Source organism: Neoarius graeffei, chromosome 2, assembly GCF_027579695.1.
Source record: "Neoarius graeffei isolate fNeoGra1 chromosome 2, fNeoGra1.pri, whole genome shotgun sequence".
NCBI classification, from domain to species: domain Eukaryota; kingdom Metazoa; phylum Chordata; class Actinopteri; order Siluriformes; family Ariidae; genus Neoarius; species Neoarius graeffei.
Genome location: NC_083570.1, coordinates 117,770,015 through 117,795,715, shown reverse-complemented (window position 1 = coordinate 117,795,715; position 25,701 = coordinate 117,770,015). Strand labels below are relative to the sequence as shown.

Here is a 25,701-nt window from a genome sequence, read left to right as displayed (position 1 = left end):
TCTGCTGTTCTCTGTTCAGCTTCAGCTGCTGATGGTTTAATATCCCACACAACAGATGAGAGAAATAAATATAACACTCAGTATTATCATTATTAATGACACTGTTAATTAGAATCAAAGTCCGAGTCCTTCCCGTGTCAGGACCTGGTCTTCCCAGGCAGTCTCCCGTCCCAGTACTAACCAGGCCCTTAAGGTGCATTGGGCGGCGCCGATCTCCGCTTCTATAGCCCTCGGCCTCTCGCCTATACAGTTAGGGTTACAGTGGGGGGTGGGTCCTCTGGTACCTGCGAGAGTTTAACTCCCCACTCGTCAGTGGCGGAGCCAGACAGTTTTTCTAGGGGTGGCCAGACTGAGATCATTATTCACACAGGGGTGTCACATAAACTGGTCTCTTCTTGTTGTTGTTCTTCTGTGTGGCAAGTCGCTGTAGGTCTCGTGGTGTTTCTTGGTCACTCCCTCATTAATCTGGGCAGGCAGTGACTTCCATGTAGAATTACATCATGAAGACCTGCATAATAAGATTTTTAATGTACAGGTCCTTCTAAAAAAATTAGCATATTGTGATAAAGTTCATTATTTTCTGTAATGTACTCATAAACATTAGACTTTAATATATTTTAGATTCATTACACACAACTGAAGTAGTTCAAGCCTTTTATTGTTTTAATATTGATGATTTTGGCAAAAAAGTAAAGGAAAACCAAAAATCCCTATCTCAAAAAATTAGCATATTTCATCTGACCAATAAAAAAAGTGTTTTTAATACAAAAAAAGTCAACCTTCAAATAATTATGTTCAGTTATGCACTCAATATTTGGTCGGGAATCCTTTGGCAGAAATGACTGCTTCAATGCGACGTGGCATGGAGGCAATCAGCCTGTGGCACTGCTGAGGTGTTATGGAGGCCCAGGATGCTTCGATAGCGGCCTTAAGCTCATCCACAGTGTTGGGTCTGGTGTCTCTCAACTTCCTCTTCACAATACCCCACAGATTCTCTATGGGCTTGAGGTCAGGAGAGTTGGCAGGCCAATTGAGCACAGTAATACCATGGTCAGTAAACCATTTACCAGTGGTTTTGGCACTGTGAGCAGGTGCCAGGTCGTGCTGAAAAATGAAATCTTCATCTCCATAAAGCTTTTCAGCAGATGGAAGCATGAAGTGCTCCAAAATCTCCTGATAGCTAGCTGCATTGACCCTGCCTTTGATAAAACACAGTGGACTAACACCAGCAGATGACATGGCACCCCAAATCATCACAGACTGTGGAAACTTCACACTGGGCTTCAAACACCTTGGATTCTGTGGCTCTCCACTCTTCCTCCAGACTCTAGAACCGTGATTTCCAAAGTAAATGCAAAATGTACTTTCATCTGAAAAGAGGACTTTGGACCACTGAGCAACAGTCCATTTCTTTCTCTCCTTAGCCCAGATAAGACACTTCTGACATTGTCTCTGGCTCAGGAGTAGCTTGATATTAGGAATGCGAAAGTTGTATCCCCTTTCTTGAAGATGTCTGTTCGTGATGGGTCTTGATACACTGACATCAGCCTCAGTCCACTCCTTGTGAAGCTCTCCCAAGTTCTTGAATCAACTTTTCTTGACAATCCTCTCAAGACTGCGGCCATCCCTGTTGCTTGTGCACCTTTTCCAGCCACCCTTTTCAGCAATGACCTTTTGTGGCTTACCCTCCTTGTGGAGGGCATCAGTGATCATCTTCTGGACAACAGTCAAGTAAGCAGTCGTCCCCATGATTGTGGTTGTGTGTACTGAACTAGACCGAGAGATACACTGTGTTCATACTGTTTTACTCAAACTCGAAATATTCTAATATTTTGAGATGGTTTTTTTTTTAATGTTTTTGTACTGTATGCCATACTGATTAAAATTAAAATAGAAAAATGCTTGAAACATTTTAGTTTATGTGTAATGAGTCTATAATATATAACATTTTCACTTTCTTAAATAACTGATGGAAAATATTGAACTTTATCACAATATGCTAATTTTTTGAGAAGGACCTGTATTACTAAGCTGATTAAAAAAAAAAACCTTAAACAGTTGTGAAAATTGTGCCTTTTTAATTGGTGATGAAGCTCACACAATTAAAATTTCCTGATATATAATAAATAAGAGAAGGTACTTATAGATATATAACAGAAGGCACTTTCTGCAAAAGTTTAATTCTTGTGTTGCTGTGATTCAAAGCAAACTGATTTACAAATGATATTTACAAATCGCAATATTGCAGAACACACTCCTGTCAAACAAACTTGTATTCTTGTGTTGCTGAAGCCAAACTGAGTTTTACAGAAGACACTTGTGTCAAACAAACTGACAAAAGTTTTATCCTCCGGTTGCTGTGACTTAAAGCAAACCTATTTATAAATTCCTCCATGTCAGGGGACTTGGCTCGTTCGGACTCAGTCTTTCATCATCCATAGTTGATCTTCAGTAAGTTTTAATCAGCTTCAGCACTGAAAAGCTCCTTTCACAGGCAGCTGCACTCACAGGGATGGTGACTGCTATTTTACACAATCTAAAGACCTCATGAAACCTCATGGTGGGGCTCAGTGAATTTGGTCAGTTCAACTATTCTAGATGGTTTTTCTTGGCCTGCGTGGCTTTTCCCAGGGTTCCCACGGGTCCTTTAAAAAGTCTTAAATACAACTTTTGGTTTTCAAGGCCTAAAAACGTCTTAAATTGTTTGGAATGACTGGAATTTTCGAAAGGGAGGTATTAAATTTAATATTGGACCGAACGAGTGAAATGTCTGCATCCGGTTTGGGGTATTTTTTTAACTGTAATTTTAAAAGTGACCAGCGCACCTTTTGGGGGCAGCATTGGTTCTGTGCATTCTGTAGATCAAGAGCTAACGTTAGGAGGCTGCTGGAGGAAGTGTGGTGTGGTGCGGTGCGGTGGAGGAGGTGTGGTGCGGTGGAGGAAGTGCGGTGTGGTGCGGTGGAGGAAGTGCGGTGTGGTGCGGTGGAGGAAGTGCGGTGTGGTGCGGTGGAGGAAGTGCGGTGTGGTGCGGTGGAGGAAGTGCGGTGCGGTGCGGTGGAGGAAGTGCGGTGCGGTGCGGTGGAGGAAGTGCGGTGCGGTGGAGGAAGTGCGGTGTGGTGCGGTGCGGTGGAGGAAGTGCGGTGTGGTGCGGTGGAGGAAGTGCGGTGCGGTGCGGTGGAGGAAGTGTGGTGTAGTGTGGTGCGGTAGAGGAAGTGTGGTGTAGTGCGGTGCGGTGGAGGAAGTGTGGTGCGGTGCGGTGGAGGAAGTGCGGTGTGGTGCGGTGGAGGAAGTGCGGTGTGGTGCGGTGGAGGAAGTGCGGTGCGGTGGAGGAAGTGCGGTGCGGTGGAGGAGGTGCGGTGCGGTGGAGGAAGTGCGGTGCGGTGGAGGAAGTGCGGTGTGGTGCGGTGGAGGAAGTGCGGTGCGGTGGAGGAAGTGTGGTGCGGTGCGGTGTGGTGCGGTGGAGGAAGTGCGGTGTGGTGCGGTGCGGTGGAGGAAGTGTGGTGCGGTGCGGTGGAGGAAGTGTGGTGTGGTGCGGTGTGGTGCGGTGGAGGAAGTGTGGTGCGGTGCGGTGGAGGAAGTGCGGTGCGGTGGAGGAAGTGCGGTGCGGTGGAGGAAGTGCGGTGCGGTGGAGGAAGTGTGGTGCGGTGTGGTGCGGTGGAGGAAGTGCGGTGCGGTGGAGGAAGTGTGGTGCGGTGGAGGAAGTGTGGTGCGGTGCGGTGGAGGAAGTGTGGTGCGGTGGAGGAAGTGCGGTGTGGTGCGGTGTGGTGCGGTGGAGGAAGTGCGGTGCGGTGCGGTGGAGGAAGTGCGGTGCGGTGGAGGAAGTGCGGTGCGGTGGAGGAAGTGCGGTGCGGTGGAGGAAGTGTGGTGCGGTGTGGTGCGGTGGAGGAAGTGCGGTGCGGTGGAGGAAGTGTGGTGCGGTGGAGGAAGTGTGGTGCGGTGCGGTGGAGGAAGTGTGGTGCGGTGGAGGAAGTGCGGTGTGGTGCGGTGTGGTGCGGTGGAGGAAGTGCGGTGTGGTGCGGTGCGGTGTGGTGCGGTGGAGGAAGTGCGGTGTGGTGCGGTGGAGGAAGTGCGGTGTGGTGCGGTGGAGGAAGTGCGGTGTGGTGCGGTGGAGGAAGTGCGGTGCGGTGCGGTGGAGGAAGTGTGGTGTAGTGTGGTGCGGTGCGGTGGAGGAAGTGTGGTGTGGTGGAGGAAGTGTGGTGTGGTGCGGTGTGGTGGTTGTGAAGAGTGAGAGATACGCAGGTAGCTTACGCGGGCGCTAGAAAGCGTTGATAATTATGGGAAGATGTCTGTTTAACTACAAGTGGTTGGGGGATGACAAACACCCCCAAAATAAGGAGAAGAATCATTTGCGATAAAAAGCGCTGCATCGCACAAATGTGTTTAAAGACGATAACGCAGCGCTGGGGACACGCCCACTGGGAAACTGGTTTTTCACGTACACGAGGCGCGCGTGTTAGAGGTCAAGCGCTCCGGAGTGAAACGCAGGGGGGTTCGCGCATGCGCACAAGAGTCAGGTGGAAAATGGGGCTCATAGGAAATAATAATAATAATGATGATGATTAGCATCCTTTTTTTACATAATTAACATTGTTTATTGCACTAAGTTTAATATAAATATATAAACAACCTTTATTTCAAAACTCAATTACAAAGAACTCCAGAAAATACAATCATTCTAAATATAGTACAATATAAATAATTTGTACAAAAAGTTTTTGTTTTATTACTTATCGTCTACAACAGTGTTTTTAATATAATAATAAGAATAGTATTAACCACTAATAATAATTAGTAGTAGTAGTAATTATTATTGATTATTAATCATTACTACTTATGAATTAGTGATTAATAAGTACTAGGGATTATTAAATGTTATAAAATTAAGTTATTAAAAATTATTACAAATTATTAAAAAGTAGTAATTTGTAGAATACAAACAAATACTCATGGATTATAGATATTTTTTTTTTTTAAATAGTGAACACTGATATAAATAACTGTACTACTACTAATAATAAACAATAACACTACTAGTAATACTTGTTAATGTTATTACTATTATCAGTTCAATTGTTATATCAATGTTCACTATTAAAAACAAATTATCTATAATCCATGAATAATTGTTTGTATCACTACTACTAATAATAATAATTACTACTTTTTTAAATAATAATTTTAACCAATCTTATAACTCAATTTTATAGCATTTTAATAATCACTACTTATTATTTTAGTGTAATTTAGTAGTTGATAATAATAATAATTACTACTTATTATTAAATTACATTTTGATAATCACTGCTTATTAAGTAGTAATTAAGAATACTGAATTATAATTGCTACTCTATTAATTATTAATTAATATAGCTAATAAGTAGTGATTATTAAAATGTTATAAATGAGTTAATTATTTTAATTATTAAAAAAGTAGCTTATTATTATTATTATTATTAGTAGTAGTAGTAATACAAACAATTATTCATGGATTATAGATAATAATTAATGATTATTTTTGAATAATGAACATTGATATAACAATTGCACTGATGATAATTAGTCTACAGTTATTACAACACATTGATTAATATTGATAATGGTTATGAAAGGTGACAGTTGTTTTTCTGTGTTTAATGTAACGCTCTGATGATTGTATGACTGCATAAACAGGTTTACGCTGTTACCTGCTATAATGCAGAAGATACTCGAGAACTTCCTCAGCCAGCTGTATGCTGTACGACACTCAGACTGATTTTGCTGTCGGACACAAAATCACACATCATCAAAGATAATCTTTGGGCATTGAAATAATGCCGGCTAAGGTTGTTCAGCTGGTTCTACTTGCCGTTTATTGTTTTCGTTTTTGAAATGATTCATGGTGTTTTCTCCAGTAAACCCCAGTCTTCTCCTTGCTGCTACAGTAGTTCTGCAGGCCCAGAACACACGACTTTGCTTCAGCTGTTTGCATGTCTAACAGTTGCCATTGATGCACCCTGCTGTTCACCAATTGTGTGCATTCTTTTTAAAGTTAGTAAAAAAAACTATTGCAGAAAACAGTTTCAAGTTGTCATATTTATAATTTTCTTTGCCATGGTACAGTCTTAATTTTTCCATTTAGAGGTCTTGAAAAGGTCTTAAAAGTCTTTAAATTTGTACTTGAAAAATGTGCAGATACCCTGTTTCCTCTCCAGGATTCTTTTTAGCTGATGTAACTCATGTCTCCTGTCTTCAACATTGCTTCCATAGATGGATGCGAAGGGTAGTAGAGCTGCTTCATCACAAAATGTAGCGTTTGTGGGATTCAGCGCCGGAATGCCCCTCATCACTTGACAGTTGGGTTTAGAAAACAGTGTGTTGATCTCACTGAGCATATGGTCAAGGACTGGGTAAAATAACCCTGTGCGAAAACTGTCCTTTTGCTCAGGACGCCCACCGAGCTCACTCGTGACCGCATGTCCATCAAGCCTTTTGCTCAGTATTTTCTCTCTTTTGGGTGCAGGATCAGTCTCGATGTTGCACTGTTCAGCTGTATGGAGAACTTCTTTCCACAGCTCTTCAAAGTATGTTTCAGCCTTGCAGCCTTGAAGAGTCTGTACAAGAGCTTGAACTAAATCCAGATTAGGAGACTGCAAGGCATCCAAGAGGCATCTTGCCTCACCAAAAAGCCCAGTCATTACAACTAGACGCCCTACAAACTGGAGGTCCATTTGGGCAAGCATCAGCTGACCCATCACCATTCTTTTCTTCCACTGTTTCTTCTAAAACGCTGATAATTGCAGGCAGTCTATCAAGAATTGTTTGACAAGACTTGTGTTGACAGGCCCACCGTGTGTCACTTAACTTTTGTAGCTCCCTTGGTGCCCCATTGTACATTTCTTTCTGCGTATTGAGCCATTTGGTGTGAACATAGGACCCAGACGTGAATGTATACAGTCTTTGCACAATAGAAGAGACGCACTCTCCTTCTGGGATAGCTTTAACCGTGTCCACAAGAACTAGATTAAGGCAGTGGGCATTACAATGTACATACAGTAAAATACCTGATTTGCCACTTTCTTAACACGAGCCTGAACTCCAGAGTTCTTGCCGCTCGTGACGGATGCTCCATTGTAAGCTTGTCCGATCAAATTGTCCCTATATTCCAGCCCATATTTTTCAAGGTTGTGTATTATTTTGTTCGCCAACCCTGAAGCATTAAGATGCTCTGCAGCTTCAAAGTGCAAAAAGCTCTTTTACAGCTCCCCTGTAGTAATACCGAAGAAGAAGAGAAATTTGTTCTCTCTTTTTTACATCTTTGGTTTCATCTGCCATCAGAGCAAAGACTTGACTTTCCTTGACCTCACTGATGACCTCACTGATGATGGTGGAGCTCACTATTTCTGCAAATGTGTCCAACATTTCATTTTGGATTTGGTGGCTTGTATATTTAGCATTAACAGCCCTCAGTTTCTTTTTCGCAGCTGTGTTGTGGTTACTAAGACCCTCTAATATAGTGAGGAAGTTTCCCTTGTTGCCTGAATCCACTGTCTCTCTCTGTGACCCCTTTGTGCTGTGTTTGGTGTTGCAGTTAACAGTAAAACTTCAGCTACACTTTTAATAGAATCACAGTTTTCCTGTATCTGTTATGTTTGCTCTTGTGACAATTTAGTCATCAAATATGTCTTGTTTTGTGTGTGGGCCTCCATCTCAAAATTTTTCCAGGCCAACATAGCATTTGTTTGTGCTTCAGACTTGGCATGGGACGCAAAGCCTCCATCTTTGAACGTTGCCTATTTCCAGTTTTTATCGCCCCTATCAGAAGTGAAAACTGATTCGGTGTTTGGAAGGCCAAAGTGCCTGCAGGCATCACAATAAACACAATCCTGGCACTGAAAATATTCAATCCATGTGTGATAGGAATACCACGAGGCCTTAAAGTGCATATCCTGGACCAATTTAGTGGGTTTTTTTTTGTTGTTTTTTTGTTTGTTTTTTTAATGAAAGTATGTCCCTTTACACACTCCTCCAGAAGGGTAATTTTGCACAAGGCCATCTGTCTACAGCAGAAAAAAATAAAACACATCTGGAAAAATCCCAAGGGAGTCTGGAGCCAGATTCGTGACGTCACGTGCGGATCCGCCAGCAGGCTGAGAGAGCTCGCATGGGTTCAGTGCACAGTCTGTGTAGACCAAGTTTAAGCTCGCGATTTTGCACTGAAATATGGAATTGTCACCTGAGCTTCTAAACCCATGGATTCATGTATCAATGCTCATCTATCTATTGTTACATAAATCATATTTTTTCTAATTACTATTATGTATTTATATATTTCTTCATTTAGAAGAGTACTGGCTACTGTAGGAGAAAGATTTCATAAGCTCAGGGTCTCTGCGGATCCTTAAAAAGTATTCAAAAGTCTTATATATGCGGTTTTTAAGGTCTTAAAATGTATTAAATTTCGGTAATTTTCGAAGAGTGGCATTAAATTTCATCTGGGTGGAATGAAAGAAAGTTATCAATGTCTGGAGAGACTATTTTTCATGCTATTTCACCAGCGCACGTCCCTGTCTAACCAGACAGTTAAAGAAGCGTGCGCCTATAGAGATCTTGCACGTGACGTCACATCCGCTCCAGATTGTAAGCAGTCGCCATTTTGTCGGTCAAACGCCATATTTCCGCCGTCTTTCCAACACTGACTTTTTGGTTATTTTTTTCACCCAAATCTTCAAATATTACCGTGCCACAATGCCGGAGAGTTGTATGGCATATAAATGCCACAACAGGAGAGGTCAGAAATCGGGAAGAAAGTTTCATAGGCTGCCACGGGACCCTGACAGGCGTGCTCTAATAAAAAATTCCGGGAAGTGGGAACCTGAGAAAAGGCTTGGGGCGGAGGGGTGGATTGGGTCTTTAGTGGTGTGACAATAAATGTAGTCTCTAGATATAAAATTATTTTACACTTTTAGGGGTCACATGTAGAGATAGATAGATAACTTCATAAGTATCAAATCATAAATTCCTCGTGCTCAATTGCCACTAGTCAGTATATTTCTGTCTTTCAGGGAAGAAGAGCAATAACCCGACCTCTCCAGATTATGTACTGTCCATTTTTACTCACACTTCCTCTCCATACACGGGTCTCTATAGATCTCTATACAAAATACTACTGATATCTAGTATCAGCACTAGTACTCAATACTTAAGTGACTTACCCGTCCAATGAGGATTGTTATTTTCTTGTTTACAAGATGCCACATCTGAGGGGGCTGACAAATCCTGAATTTCTGTAAAGATAACTGTCCAGAGATTTATAAGCACGCAGTGCTTCACCACTGAACAGCGAGGGAAAGTTAATGAGGTAATTATACACGTCTGGGTATTCCGCTGGCAGTTCCATATCCACGGACACGGTCGTGAAAACTACGTCCGGTAAGCGATAAGGGTCACTAATCTGTAGGTCGTTTATTTTAGACATATATCTAATTATCTGTTCATTAGAAAAATGAGCCGTGTAGTCCGTTGGTTGAAATTGATCCATTTTGTACACGAGTGCAGCAGTATTCAGCTGTGTTTTTTACCGACAAAATGGCGGCTGTGTACTTTCCGGTCACGTGACTGCAAGATCTCTATAGAGCAGTGGTTCCCAAACTTTTTTGCATCCCGTACCCCTTGAAGTATTTCATCTCCATCTGTGTACCCCCCAGCTGCCCCCCCCCACACACAAAACGCACGTAGCATATGCAAGAAATAAAAAACGAAAATGTCAAAATGTCAGGGAGTATTTTTATTAATTAGCTTGCAGATATAATACAACTACAGATGAATGGGCATGAGAAATAAGAAACAAGAACTAACTTAAGACTAAAAACTTATTAGCCTGTTAACAGAGAGAGAGAGAGAGAGAGAGATGTTCTTAGGCACACAAATGAATGTGATGCTTTCATATGACTTGTTCTGGGTTTCATTTTATGCTATTTTGCCTCACATTTCTCAATGTTAATTATATACGGTTTGAAAACAACCCGAAGACCATAGATGTAACTATTGTTAATAAAAATCAACTATTGTTAATAAAATAAAAAATAAAAAACACAAGATGTGTTCTAATACCCAACAGTAACCGCCAGATAACAATAAATCTCTATTTATATTACACTTCAGGGGTTAGTTTTTCATTTTTTTCCCCCTTTTGAAATCATGGGTATGCGAACAAAACAAGAACTTTAAGCCTTTGACAAAAACATTAAAACCAATATTTCCATCAAAAAGTAAACCTAAAAGGGTAGTCAAGATATGAGGAGAAATGGTGATAAATCATCAAAAGACTTGAGAACTGATTTAAAACATTAACACTGGGGATGGTAATAGAAAAAAGAAGACAAGACGAGGGTGAAACATGACCGAAATCCAGGTTAGTGTGAAGGATGTGCCCGAGAGGAAGCACATAGTCCCTTTATGTCTGGTCGAATCAGAGATAGTTTCAGTCTTAAATCGTCCTCTACATACAGCCTGTGCCAGTATTTAGTTTTCAGGCTTGTCAGAGCTGAGAACCCCCTCTCACATAAATAGGTTGTGGCGAAGGGCATTAATTTCTTGACAGCGCGTGTGGCCAGTTGAGGGTATTCGGTGCACAATCCTATCCAGAAATCTGGAAGAGGCTTGTGGTGGAAGTCAATTTTCATGGATCCTGTTGATGCTATATCGATGAGGTTCTCTTGTTCAGATACCGGCAGGGCAGCAGGGACAGTAGAAAATGGATGTCGAATCCAGCTGTCCGACTCGTCACTGTCGGGGAAGTACCTGCGCAGCTCAGCAGCCAGCTCACAGAGATGGGTTGTTATGTCGTGTTTGATGCCGTCTGTCAGAATGATGTGATTTTCACACAGAAAATCGTGCAACAATGGAAAGGCCTCTGGTTTGTTTTTGCCCACGCAGTCTATCCAGAGCTTCAATTTCTGGATCATTGTCTCAATTTTGTCCCGCACATTAAAGATGGTTGCGGAGAGCCTCTGTAACCCGAGATTTAGTTCATTCAATTTGGAAAAAATGTCACTGAGATAAGCTAGCCGTGAAAGAAACTCTGGATCATGCAAATTGTCAGACAGGTGAAATGTGTGGTCAACAAAAAACATTTTAAGTTCATCTCTTAACTCAAAGACGCGTGTCAAAACTTTCCCCCTTAACAACCAGCGCACCTCCGTGTGCAGCAGAAGAGTTGTATGGTCGCTGCCCATTTCATTGCAGAGTGCAGTGAATATGCGAGAGTTCAGAGGCCTAGATTTGACGAAGTTCACAATTTTCACAGTTTTGTCCAAAGCGCTCTTCAAACTCCCAGGCATGCCCTTGGCAGCCAGAGCCTCCCTGTGGATGCCGCAATGCACCCAAGTGGCGTCTGGAGCAACCGCTTGGACGCGAGTGACCACTCCACTGTGCCTCCCGGTCATGGCCCTTGCGCCATCTGTGCAGATGCCCACACATTTAGTCCACAAAAGTCCATTCAATGCCACAAAGGTGTCCAGCATTCGGAAGATGTCCTCCCCTGTTGTTCTTGTTTCCAGCGGTTTACAAAACAGCATGTCCTCCTTAACTGACCCGTCATAGATATAACGGACATATACCAGGAGCTGTGCTAGGCCGGCCACGTCCGTCGACTCATCCAGTTGTAGTGAATAAAATTCACTGGCTCGTATGCGATGCAGTAACTGTTTAAACACGTCCCCAGCCATGGCACTGATTCGTCGAGAAACTGTATTGTTTGAGGAAGGCATGGACTGAATGACATTTTTCGCCTTTTCCCCCAACATTACCCCAACCGCGTCTGCAGCAGCAGGCAGAAAAAAGTCCTCCACAATAGTGTGAGGCTTGCCAGTCTGGGCTACTCGGTAGCTCACCATATAAGACGCCTCTAACCCTTTCTTGTTCACTGCGTCTGGGTTTTTTATGCTTTGCTTACTGGTAGAAAGCCCACGTAATTCCCTTTCAAAAAATTCCCGAGGTTTATTTTTCAAGTGAGGGTGATTTGTCTCCAGATGTCTGTGCAAGAGTGATGGTTTCATTGAGTTGTGCGATAACACTTTTGCGCATACAACGCACTGTGGCTGAATAGACGAGCCAGTACTGATACAAGTGAATCCCAACGTAATGTAGTTCTCGTCATATTTGCGTCTTTTTTCTGTCCTCCTTTCTACATCCATATGCTTGCCCGTGTCAGGGGGCTCATCATACTCAGTCACTGTCAGTGGCACTAGCCATGCTAGCAGCTTGATGACCAACACTTTCCCTACTGATAGCACCCTGATCCACGGAAGAGAACACTGGGTTGCTGTCACCGACTGGGGCATCCCCGATAGTAGACACAGGAGCCGATGGAGTCTCTGTGGTGGGGGGTGCTACTCTTTTCAACCACTTGTCCATGTCGTGTTGGTTCGTTCGTTGTTAGCAGCGACGTTTCATTGAAGCGAAGCAGTGGCGATCCTAGAGTGATTTACTCCCCGGGCGAAACCCCCGCCCGTCTTGTTTTTTTCGGGGGGTTTTTTTTTGGGACCTTTTTTTTTTTTTCGTGCCCGCACTCGTGCCCCCCCCACGTTGGGCTCTGTATTAGCCAACAGAATGTTAACATTTTTACATGGTCGTTTAAACATTTCTCGTCGTGTGTTGTACGTCACGGACACGGCCCGTTATAAATTTGCTGTTACCAGAATGGCAATGATCAAGTCGTAATGCATTACTTAAGACTCTGTGTAATGTCATAGTAGTGTAGTACTATGGTAGTAAAGTCTTTTTGATGACTAGTACAATGTTCCGCTGGCGGGATTGTGCATCCACCCCAACTTATCTTTTCTTACTATTTCATGTACAAGACGCCTTGAAACAGCCAAACTGTGTTGCTTCGAACATATGGCCATTGATTGACACACCCGTTTCACTGCTTTCCAGAACCAAGTGTTGGCATGGTACAATGCAAAATAGCCTATCCACTTGACCACAGTAACACGCAAACCAGAAAGAGACCATTAAAATATCAGCTACACATAGCAAACAACAAAGTTGTTCAAGGATGTTTACAGGTAGTACATTAACCGCCGTAAGAAATATTCAACAGATAACTATCTTACATGCGGTCACAAATGCCCCCTGCTTGAGGAAATGTAAGCTATTGCTAACTGTCAGACAACGATTGCTCATGAAGCTATAATCCATCTTCTTCTTAACTTGTGCTGCGGCGGGCATAATAATGAAAACCAGCATTTTTCCTACCTTGATGCAGATATCCATGCCTTCTTGTTTAAGTCCACATTGAGAACTCCCTCATATCGTTTCGTTATTTTTTTTGCCGTTGCGTACCCCCGCGTACCACGCGCACACACTACACACCCCTGCCCTGCTTATTTGTTGCCTGCATTCGTTGCTATTGTAATGGAGGCCAACTAGCAGAGTTCGGGGGTAGAACGTTAGCAAACCACTCCCTTCCATAGCGATTGAGCCGACCAGTTAGCTCACTTGCTACCGTGTCTTGACTCTGCCGATTTGACTTTGAGGTCGCGGGTTCGAGCCCCGGGGGGCGAACTGCGCAGGAAGAGCGCCGTTACAGTATCCCCCCCCCCCCCCCCCGCGTACCCCCTACAATCACGTCGCGTACCCCAGTTTGGGAGCCATTGCTCTACTCACTTCCACAGAACTGTCATGTTTTGAGCTTTGCAATGGTTTTAAAACTAGCGTTTCGTATTGGCAAAAAGACGTCCCGCGCACTGCCGTTAGCGCTTTCCAGTTGAAATCACAAAAAACGAATTTTCTCAAAACACAACCGATTGATGTGATTGTGGTAGCAACTCAACGTATGCACTCCAAATAATGTGAAAATAGACCTAAAAAGCATTTCACTCCGGAGTATTCCTTTAAGTATGATTCAGAAGGAGGCATCCCGCACGTGACATCACGAAAATCAATGTTTGCCAGGAAATCCAAATGCCAGTTTTTTTCAGAGGCGGACCAATTCGCCTCAAATGGCTTGATTTCAACTGAATTTTTCTGGTATTGCGCAAGGTAAAAAAATTGCACAAAATGTGACACACGTGACCACAGTTTAATATAAAATAGAATTACATTGATCTTGCTCCTAAATGTACCCATGATATGCACTTTAAAGTTTCTTTGTCTGCCCCCCCCAGTAATAAATAATCTTATTACTGAAAAACTATTGATTAAAAAACAAAGACACTGAGAAATGGTCCTATAAACAACTTTACCAATATAAAAGATTACCAGGACTACAAAAATGCAGAAAAATAGGATTTACTTATCCAAATGCACCTGTTGGTTCAAAAGTTAAAGTGCATAGAACCTCACAGCACAACATGAAGTTACCTTAAAATATAATATAAATGCCTCAGCTTTCATGTAAGAAAAAAAAACCTATTAATACTAGTACTGTGTGCAGGCAGTCTCTCCTGAAGACTAAATTAAACAATTATAAACTAATAAAATAAATGGCTCAGGCTTCATAGAAGAAAAAAACAATTTGAACAGAATCTCACAGTATGATGCTGAAGCTGCCTAAACAATGGAAAATAAAATACCATTTTGGCAAAAATGTTGGCATCCATTAATTTCTTGTATTAAGTAAAAAAAATAATGTAAAGTGCACACAGTCCTTCACTGTAAACATAACACACTTTCAGTAACAGAATTTAAGCCTATATAAACACTGACTCGCACATGCTGCTTCTCTTGAACGTATACACGGAAGTAAGGTGGAAGGCAGTTTGTCGACGTCACCTCAAGACGACGCCAACGATTGGTCAAATTTGTGGGAAAGTTGCGGTGATTGGATATAATTGCAACACCACCCTGAATTCGCGGGGATTGGTTGAATTTGCGTTGATGTTGATAATCGCAAAATCGTGAAATCCTGGAGGGTCTGATCAGTAGCACTGCAGTAATTTGTGGATTGTGGTTGGCATACTGTAACCTCCCTTGACCTCCACTTTGCAGAGCGCCCTCTGGGAGATGTACTCCACCATCACTGTCACCATCTGAATTGGCAAGTCGATCATCCGTGGGTAAAGACAGAAAAGTTAAAGTTGTCAGCATGTTGGATTTAAGCTTAAAACTGTCAGCATGCCGGATTTTAAGTTGATGAACTTTTTTTTTTCCACTGATTTGGCTTTCAAAAGAACATTCCACATTGGCTGTTGAAGGCAGAATCCTATCCTATAGAGCAGAGGTCACTAACAGGTGCACCGCGGTCCGGGTCTGGACCCAGAAGCTGTCCCATACGAACCCGAACCTACAACCAAAACAGAAGGTTATGATTTAAAACCTGACGCGTTGCTTCTATTTTATCCCGGCACAGCTTTTGTAGTCTTTACGGTAGTGGTTTAGCGGATGAGGAAACGCACAGACTAATTACATGCGAGTTAAGCCATTCCACGTGATACCACTCAGCCAATCAAGTCTGCAGCATTCCAGGCGGTAATTGCGACTCTACAGTGCAGACAGATGAGAGAGTTAGAGGCAAGTTACACATGAAAAGATGGTAGAAAGAAAAAAGATAGCGATACATGTAGAAAACAAAGGGAGAGATACAGAGGACTGAGCCGGAGAAAGTTGAGGAAAAAGACAAGTGAGACGGAGAAAGGGAGAGAAAAATAAGGAACAAATGGCATTCCCCAAAATAAGAAAAGTGGTCAGCGAAAATGGAACATTTAATCCGGAATGGACAGACTCACTTCTGTTCATACTTCCTTCTGGGAGCACTAAACCAGTGTGTCTCATATGTTCAGAAACCGTGGCACTTATTAAAAGTGCCAATGTGAAACGTCATTATGAGACAAAACATAAAGGCTTTGAACAAACATACCCACTCAAATCTGAAGTGAGATCACAGGAAATAAGTAGTCTCAGAGTCCAGTATGACCAGTCCACCAGGATCCTGAGCCACACATTCACTGCCCAACAATGTGCTCATGAGTGTTCCCTCAGAGTTGCTTGGATTTTGGGTCAACACAAAAGGCCGTTTACTGATGGAGGGGTTGTCAAAGAATGCATGAGTGATTTCTTTGTATGTATGCGACACACTTTTTTACCATTCTTTAAATTCGTTTCTTAAGACAAGGATTTTTTTAAGATGTTACCTTGACAGTTTCGGCGATAAACTTCCGCCTTCTTCAAAACAGTCACCAGATGTCGAGTGATGACGTGCCTTATCAGCTGATGTTACTCTAAGGAGGCGTGAACGTCTTTTTTTGTCTTTTTTTGAAATTGGGCGGGACGTTCACGCCTCCTTAGAGTAACATCAGCTGATAAGGCACGTCACCACTCGACATCTGGTGATTGTTTTGAAGAAGGCGGAAGTTTATCGCCGAAACTGTCAAGGTAACATCTTAAAAAAATCCTTGTCTTAAGAAACGAATTTAAAGAAGTGTTTCAATAGGTAGACATAATGAACTTTCACTACACACTTTTTTACCATGGTATACAGTGGAAATAATCCGTAGATCTGCGAATTGTCACTCACAGTCACTGTATGTACAGGCAGTGAGCTGTCTAGCTTGTCAATTTACTATGTCATCGGTCACCTGATCGCGGCGCGATGTTTTGCTCGTGGGCTATCGCAGAAAATCCTCTATAAAATCATTACGGATAAACATTTTTTAGTGATTTTTTTTTTTTTTTTGTAATATACTACAAATATTAGTATTCATCGTTACATGCAAAGGCAATTTTCAAATTCTAAAACTACTTTAAAAGATTTGGCATCCATGAAAATTTCATTCAGGGTGTGTGTACACTTTATGACAAACCATCAGCCCGGATAAAAATAAACGGTTCTCTCTCAGACACTATTATACTACAGCGTGGAGCGAGACGGGGCTGTCCACTTTCCCCTTTACTTTCTGCACTTTCTATAGAGTGGCTGAGACAGACAGAAGATATCAAAGGCGTAACCATTAAGGCGGATGATCACAAGGTGGCGCTATATGCTGACGGTGTTTTGATATGTTTAACGAGCCCATCGAGTTCATTTGTCAAATTAATGGACCTTTTTAGAAAGATTTGGCGAGTTTGCAGGATATAAATTGAACATACAAAAAGCTCAGATTCTGACTTTTAAATACATACCTCCTAAACACCTTAAAGAGAAATATCATCTTAATTGGGGGCAGAACTCGTTAAAACACTTAGGGATATATAAATATACCAAAAGAAATCACATCAATAACAAAGATAAATTATGAGCCTCTTTGAACAAAAATGAAAGAAGACGTACAAAAGTGGAACTCGATCTCTTTCCTCAGCCTCAGTCATAGAATAGACAGTGTAAAAATGAATATACTTCCAAGATCTCTCTCTTTATTTCAAGCACTTCCTGTAGAAATTTCTTTCAAATGGTTTTCAGAACTGAATAAAATCATCTCCAGATTCATATGGCAGGGTCAGAAACCCAGGGTCAAATTTAAAACACTACAACTTCCAAAGGGGGGGAGGGGGGATGGCATTACCTCATTTTAAAGAATATTATTTGGCAGTTCAGGTTAAACCTCTGATCGATATATGTAGCTTGGCATTTCATGCAAGATGGAAAGATCTAGAACTCTCTATCACATATTAACTATTCTTTTGTTGACTTTTTGATATTCTGACAGTTGAAAGTTTGTGTTGGTGAGTTTTCTTTCAGTCTGTCTTTGTGTATCTGCGATGAACAGGGTTGCCAGATCTGTGTAACAGAAGCAGCCCAGTGAACAAGCAGTATTAAACCCATGCAGTTTTCCTCCGTAGTTCTTTCACTAAGATCCTAAAGTGGTCTTGAATTATTACTAATTTCCAGAGGTGGACAAAGAACCCAACTTCATTACTTGAGTCAAAGTACAGATCCCACTGGTCAAATGTGACTCCGATACAAGTGAAAGTTCTCCAGTCAAACTTTTACTTAAGTTAAAGTAGTGAAGTACTTGCTTTTAAAAATACTTAAGTATTAAAAGTACATTTTCTGTCAACGCACTGTTGTATTATTGTCACAACGCTTAAAATACCTCATGCCTCTGAAGCGACCGACTGGATTATTTTGTGAATTCACAAAATGAACCCATGCTGTGCATCATGGTGGTTTAACGTTAAGCTAGCTAGTCAGTGACGCTCCACCTGACATGCTAGCAAACACTTTTCAAACTCGAAATCATACTGGGTTGCTAATGTTACTAGAAAAGAAGGATTTCTATATGCTGTTTATTTGGCAAGATTATGCTAAAACATATTTCTGAAAGGACTTCAGATAAGTTAACGTTATTCATGTTGGCGTAACTCTGTTTTTACATGCTAACTAACAGTGTCCAAATTAACTAGCTATGAGTTAACATTAGCTGTGGACAAGGCTACGGCAACTTGGCAGGAAAATCCATAGAAAGTCATTTGACTAACCAGACTGCATAGCTATTGCAACATTATCGCTAGCTCTAAAAGCACAGACAACTTCACTGCAAGCTTTCTCTTGGAATAAAACGCTTCCAGATCTCAATATGCTTCCGCAGGTCGGACAGCGAGTTTTTGTAGGCCGTGATGTGGTTCGTGTTAGGTAAACAAAGCAAACATTTAAAACGAAACAACTCTTTATTCCTTTCAGAAAACTGAAAGATGGGTTCTCGGTATGGCCATGGGTGCGTTCATTCCCCAGAAGAACCGCCTCCTTCCATTCTGCCATCAACTGATCGTGTTCAAATAATGCTGTGGAGAAATCACCGAACTTGATTTTATCCAGTCTACAGCTGTGACGTGACCCTCGTGATTACTGATAGACTGTCTCAGTGTCCCCTGCGAATAAACAATCACGTTTTAGAAAAGAAAAAAACATCCACTTTCAAAGCTGCTTCATAGTAACGAGTAACGAGGACCCTGATAGAAATGTAGTGGAGTAAAAAGTACGATATTTGTCTTTCAAATGTAGTGAAGTTAGTCATAAGTTTCCAAAAAAAAAAACTTAAGTACAGATACTCAAAAAGTGGACTTCAGTACAGAACTCAAGTAAATGTACTTCATTACTGTCCACCTCTGGAGATAAGCGCGTAACAACTAAACAGCATCCAAAGTGTTTTGACTTTGTGAGACCACTACACTCATCATCTTTAAAGTCAGTATTAAATCTGTTGATGAAGTGTGTGTCATTGTGTGTCTGCAGGTTGGAGTGGTGTGGTGTCTCAGATGAAGGCTGTGCTGCTCTGAGTTCAGCTCTGAGATCAAACCCCTCACACCTGAGAGAACTGAATCTGTCCCGTAATAATCTGGGAGACTCAGGAGTGAAGCGTCTCTCTGCTGGACTGGAGAATCCTCACTGTAAACTGGAGAGACTGAGGTAAGATCATCTCTCTGAGAGTCACATGACCTGCTCCTCAGTAAGACCCATTCTCTAATAGTGAGACTGAAGCAGAGGTTTTAGCTTCATCATCAGTGTCCTGAGGAGGAAGATTGTTTCTGTTCACTGCACACTGATGATTTGTCACAGAGTCTTTGGGTCAGATGGACGTATGTGAGAAGCTGCAGCACAAAACGGGACTTGATCCGACTGCGATGTGTCTGAACTCACTGTGAAATTTACTCCAACACTGTAACGAATCCCACAAACTGCACCTGAGACACAAACTAACTGCCCTCTGTGTGAGCAGCAGTGACCTGGTGGAAATGATCTCGGGAATATAAAATTTGAAAACTAAAATGTGACGTTAATGCCACAGAATTGATTAAAAGCCAATTTTTTTAAATAAAAAAAAAAATTAAAGAAAAATTAAATGGAGCCGACCATAGTAACCGTCTTTCTGTTGATTTTTGAATAATTCAAATAATGTAATATAGTAATAAATATAGCCACAAGCAGCGATCATCGGGGTCCAAGCAATAAGGGGCCAAGTGAGACCACACCCATTTCTTACTTAAGAGGTTCTTAAAGCGAGACGGCCTTTCGATTTCATAAAATCGGTGAAATTTAGTTCCCTCTGAAATGTGGTGATTGTGATATCTGTTTATTTCTGTAATATCTCACAAAATATCAGGCCATTCTGTGGCTGGGAAATTATTTAATTTGAGGGGATTAAAGCAAATAATGTGCATGAAATCGCTCGCTTCGCGCAGTCAAGCAGACAGAGGAAGTCCGTGTGCGCATGCGCAGGTTTACCTTCTTCTTTTGGGTTTTAGGGCAGCTGGCATCCACAGTGTTGCATTACTGCCATCTACAGGTTTACCTTTGAGCGTGCACTGACAGTTCCATCATTCTGTCGCTAAACGAACAGCTGATCACACCGAGGTGCTCGCTGAGAGCAAATATTTATTAGTTTGGTCCTGCGTTTCCTTTCCTTCGTATATAACATAACGTCTTTTCTTCTCGCTTTCCGTTACTGTAGTCGCTCTTTCACATTTCATTCGCACACTCACGTCCTCCATTTTTCTCTCCTGTTTCAAATTTGTATCCCACAATGCCTTGCATGAACAGGGAAAGCCTACCATGGGATGCATGACGTAGTACAGGGGTGGGCAATTATTTTTTCCATGGGGCCACATGAGAAACAGAAAATTTTGTGGAGGGCCGGACCAAAAGGCTGAACTAAATTCTGCATAATATTAATTGTATTTCTTTATATAAAGCAATAAATAACATTGTTCTTACAAGCTGCTAAGACTGGTAAGAGTATGGAAAAAACGAGGTTGCCTTGCAAAAAAATGTCATTTATTCAATCAAATTTCCCAAAACAATGGTTGACAAAATGTGAACGTTTGTACCTTTTTTTTTTTTTTCAGTCACATTCACCCCAAAACACAATAAAAGACATCACAATATTGTCTTTCTACTCCAAATATCAAGCAAGATACATCATATTACAATAATGATGCCCACATTTGTAGTCTAATCACCTCATTTGGTGCTTTTCTCCGGAGATCGGCTCCGGCGCCTGCTGGTGACGTCACACTATGTGATTGGCTGGACTGTTTGAAGGATGACGTACAAGTTTGCGGTTGGTCTGGACAAATTACAGAAGTAGTTATCGCGGGATTAGGTTTCGTGGGATTTCATGTCATTTTCATGTCGCGCGCATTGCGTTTTTGTTGAACACAACTTCAAAATAAAAGCAAATGCACATTCAGTCCATGCATGAGGTAAAATTAGAAAATATGTTTATTTTGTAATTTCTCATTAACCTTACGCGGGCCGGTCAGAATGAACCAAAGGGCCGGATGCGGCCCGTGGGCCATAAAATGCCCAGGTCTGACGTAGTATCTTGAATTGGGTCATGGGGAAGCAGGAAAAAATTGCGGAGAGTTTAGGGCCACGTGGCTAAAGGCAGTCTACCTTTAAGATATTACAATATTTCAGTTTTAGCGCCCCCTGTGGATAAAACGCGATGGTTAATAATGAAAATTGAGACGACTGCAGTCAGTACTATTTCTCTGAAACGATCAGATATTTAGATTCTACCAGCAGATTGCGCTCCATCCAAAAGCTGAAATATGCAGGCATCACAGAGCCATTTTATCGGCACGGTGGTGTAGTGGTTAGCACGGTCGCCTCACAACTAGAAGGTTGTGGGTTCGAGCCCAGCGGCCGGCGGGGGCCTTTCTATGCGGAGTTTGCATGTTGTCTGCGTGGGTTTCCTCTGGGTGCTCCGGTTTCCCCCACAGTCCAAAGACATGCGGTTAGGTTAATATGGGACGGCCTTGAGCGAGGCACCGAACTCCCAACTGCTCCCCGGGCGCTGTTAGCATGGCTGCATGGTGTGATGAATAGAGTTGTGCTTTCTTTTCTTTCTTTCTTAATTTACCCATAATTTTTTTCTTTTTCCCTGCACACGTGTGTGCGCATGCGTGCATGTGTTCGCTGCTTCAGGTGGGTGTTAAATGCAGAGGAGAAATTTCGCTGTGTAACTTCTATAAGTTTATCTGTAGATGTTTACTGAATTGTGCTCACAATCACTCATGTACACTTGTGCTGGTCGTCAAACACAAAGCTTAAACATGGCCACATAAACAAATCCACAGTTAGGATTACGCCATGTGAAAGGCCCCGATAAACCAAGTTTGGTGCCTGTGTGAGTTAAGGCCAATTTATGCTGACAACCCAGTCCTCGCAGATAGCGTCGCAGACAGTGTCTGCGTAGCCCCCCCCACCTTCGCAGACGCTCTGCGCGCACCTCCCAAAAATTGTGACCACCGCAGAAGCCTCGCAGACAGCGCCGCAGACAAGAGGGCTCTGATTGGTCCACTCTACATCCGCTGTACACGCACTTCCGCTTCCCTACTTTCCTGGTTTGGTTTGTCTTCACGACCGGCATTTTTAAAAACATGAGCGAAGATGGAGCAGCATGAAGAGCGGTTGATTGAGGAAGTACGTACATCTATACGACTCCAGTTCTAGTCATTATAAAAAAAAAAAGTTCTAGTCATTATAAGTAACCGGAGGATAAACACTCCACTAACCACACCCACCAACTACTCCTAGCGACTTTGCGCCCCCTTGCGTTGTGCCGGTGAATAACATCGCGCACGCCTATTCTCCCCGCTCAACGATAAATTACAACTGTCTGCGAAAAGCTATCTGCGAAAGCCTTGTCGCAAGAGCATGCAGAGGCCTTTACAGTTTTCTGTCTACATACTTTTTGGAATAATAATAATAATAATAATAGGGTTCCTACAGTTTTGCTCCATGGGCCCCTAGTAATATAGTAATAAAAGGATAAAGTAGTAAATATTCTCTCAGGACGTCTCCGTCTCGCTGCTCTGAACAGGGTTGCCAGATCTACGTTACAGAAGCAGCTCAGTGGATCAGCAGGATTAAACCCATGCAGTTTTCCCTCAGTGGTGCTTTCACTAAAATCATCTCCTATTCCACATTTAGTCATAAATACAGACTGTCTGTGAGTAAACCCACTGACTCCGTTCCATTCATACAGTAACCCAGAGCTAAAGTGGAGAACAGGATCAATAGGTGTGTGTGAGAGGAGGTCACAGGGCACGACCACTACGCTCTGTTTTATTCTACAGATATGATTAACATCAGGTTCACAAACATCACCAATCCATGGGAAAACACACACACACACACACACACACACACACACACACACACACAACTGTAAAGAAGAAGAAGAATTCTTTTCTGAAATTAAAACTCTACCATACATTGAAAAATGCACCAATTTGAACAGCCACAAAATGTTTCTTTCTAAATAACAGTTGATTTAAAAATCTATATTTCACTACTTGTGTTTGCAGAAACGTTTTTGAAGCCTTTGACATGACCTGGTTTTCTGCGTTCATTAATAATAAAACATGGTCTAATCTTCATCCAAGTCAGAAGAGTCGACAAACCCATTCTGCCTAAAGAAAACACACACACACACTTGTTCTTGTCAGTCCTGAATAAACCATTTAAACATCCACACTCTGGGTTTTAAAGTGTGTGACCCTCTCTGATAACGACTTCTCCAAAAGCTAATTAGAGTCCGACCCTGTTCTATAAAATACACACACAGTCTGATTACTGACCGTCTGATCTTCTCAGGAAAGAGCTGTTCATGTGAGCTCTGATTAAAGAGAGATTTTGTAGAGATGTGTGAAGCAGGAAAACGTGACTAAAACAGCGTTTGTAAAGAGCGAGTGTGTGAGACTCGGTCCACAGGAAGATAAATTGTCTCCAAACAGAGCAGATTCAGTGCTGTTGCTCCTCTGCCTAAGATCAAGGCATCCTGCAAAAATCACTCCAAGAGCACAGCATGGAATACTGAAGGAGGAGAAAGAGAAAGCAAAGGAGAGCAGAACAGCTGCAGAAATCTCTAGAACTCACTAAAGTCTCTGTTCATGTGTCCACTGGAAGAAACAACACTGAACAATAAAACTGTTCTAAATTACAGAGAAAGTCTGTTTAACAAAACCAATGAAAATCATTTCCATCCAACACTAATCAGGTATTCTTCTACAGACTGAACGATTATGGAGTGATATTCTCTCTCTCTCTCTCTCTCTCTCTCTCTCTCTCTCTCTCTCACTCACACCTCAAATTTAAAGACACGAAGCGAATCTTGATGATCATAAACTGAGCCAGTGAAGTGTGTGTCATTGTGTCTCTGCAGGTTGTGGCGGTGTGGTGTCTCAGATGAAGGCTGTGCTGCTCTCGCTTCAGCTCTGAGATCAAACCCCTCACACCTGAGAGACCTGGATCTGTCTGGGAATAAAATCGGAGACTCAGGAAAGAATCTGCTCTCTGCTCTTAAGGATGATGAACATTACAAACTACAGACACTGTCGTGAGTAATGACTTTTTTAGTTAAATGTTGGGGAAGAAGAAAAATCTTTTAACCTCGTTATCATTTTTGTTTAATTTCAGTAAAGATCACATGACCAGGCCATGAAATGAAACCAGTTTTAGAATTTTCCCTGTGTTCTGTTTAATCAGATGTGGGGTTTTTTTCCTTCTCACAATTACCTTTAATGTTGTTTAGTGTTCATTAAAGTGTTGATTTAAAATGAATCTGAAAACAGAAGACAGGGAGTCAGTCCGAGTCTCCAAAATGTCCCGTCTGAGTGCATGAGAGTGATTGTAAATGAGCACCTCGTCTCCTTGTGACACCCTGCTGTCTCTGACTTCATCCTGCTGCTTTTGTCTGAATAAGATGATCTCGGCTTTTCCGTTTCTGATCAGCAGCACACTTTCTTCTCAACTCTCCTCAAAACTCAGTAAAATGATCCTCTTTAATGCCACATGGCCACAAATATGTGATTTAAGGAGCCACTTGACTCACTCTGACACTCCTTCCTGCTCTCCACCTCCACACCGTGTCTTCTGTCCTTCCTGTAAACTTCACCTCGGCTTCTTCTTAAAGCCTGCACTTAAATCTACATGTAGAACAAGAGATCAAACCCACCGCAGTGGGAGTTACTGTTTAAAAAGCTCCAAAGCCTGGGATTGGATAAGAGCAGTGATGGGATGGGAAACGTCTGCTCACTTTCCTGTTAGATCTTGTGGAAGTTCTCGTTTGTTGGAGCTAAATGTTAGAACACAGATCTTCTAGAAGACTGAATAAATGTTGGATTAAATTATAAACGGGAGATAATAATAATGTTTCTCTTGGAGCAGAGATGATTACATGCTGTTGGTCATGAAGTACCGCAGTCCAGTGTGTGGGGATTAATCCAGATGTTTTTCTTTTAGGTTCGGGATTTGATGAACATCTGTGTGTGTGTGATGAAGATGACTCGTGTTCCTGCAGTTCCATGTTGGAAATGAGCACTTTATTAGGAACAACTTGTGACCTGCATGAAACTGCTTACAGTACTCTGCGCAATTTATCAGTCAAATCCATTCCAAAGAAATAAAAAGTGTTTTATTTTTATTGTATAAAACTAGTTTGTGTATTTAAATTTCTGCAACAGTTAAATAAATGTATATCTCGTATCAAAATATATATGAACTTATTTGCGTGCTGTACATTATTCCTTGGTGTTTCAGGTGTAATGGTGTGTACGCGCACACACAATGAAAGAAACTCGACATTTTTTACAAAATACCAAAAACATTTATTATTAAATGTCAAACATTTCATTCATTCAGTCTTATCTACAGTACAGTGGGATAATGTGAGGGCTTTGTGTGAAGTAGTGTAACTGCAGTGTGTGTGATGGCTTTAGTATTTGATTCCTCTTCTATAGGGCTGGAGGACTCGAGTCCAGTCTTGTGATTACAGATTT

General features: G+C 42.0%; 2 protein-coding genes across 2 annotated transcripts in view; one reads left to right on the top strand and one right to left on the bottom strand.

The window, feature by feature from the left end:
• Nucleotides 1-25,424, top strand: part of LOC132882168 (NACHT, LRR and PYD domains-containing protein 12-like) — a 547,173-nt gene extending 521,749 nt beyond the window's left edge. The window contains exons 19-21 of the mRNA XM_060915438.1: nucleotides 19,151-19,324; nucleotides 24,087-24,260; nucleotides 25,166-25,424. Of these exons, the coding sequence (XP_060771421.1) occupies nucleotides 19,151-19,324; nucleotides 24,087-24,260; nucleotides 25,166-25,178 (361 nt within the window). The 3' untranslated portion in view covers nucleotides 25,179-25,424. The remainder of the gene's footprint in view (nucleotides 1-19,150; nucleotides 19,325-24,086; nucleotides 24,261-25,165) is intronic.
• LOC132875788 (zinc finger BED domain-containing protein 5-like) lies at nucleotides 10,392-12,320 on the bottom strand. The gene has a single exon (XM_060912854.1). The coding sequence runs from the start codon at nucleotides 12,318-12,320 to the stop codon at nucleotides 10,392-10,394; it is 1,929 nt and encodes a 642-aa protein (XP_060768837.1).
• Nucleotides 25,425-25,701: the final 277 nt, after the last annotated feature.

What these genes read in the sequence shown, in the direction of transcription:
- LOC132875788 (XM_060912854.1), bottom strand. Translation starts at nt 12,320, where the DNA reads ATGCCCCAGTCGGTGACAGCAACCCAGTGTTCTCTTCCGTGGATCAGG.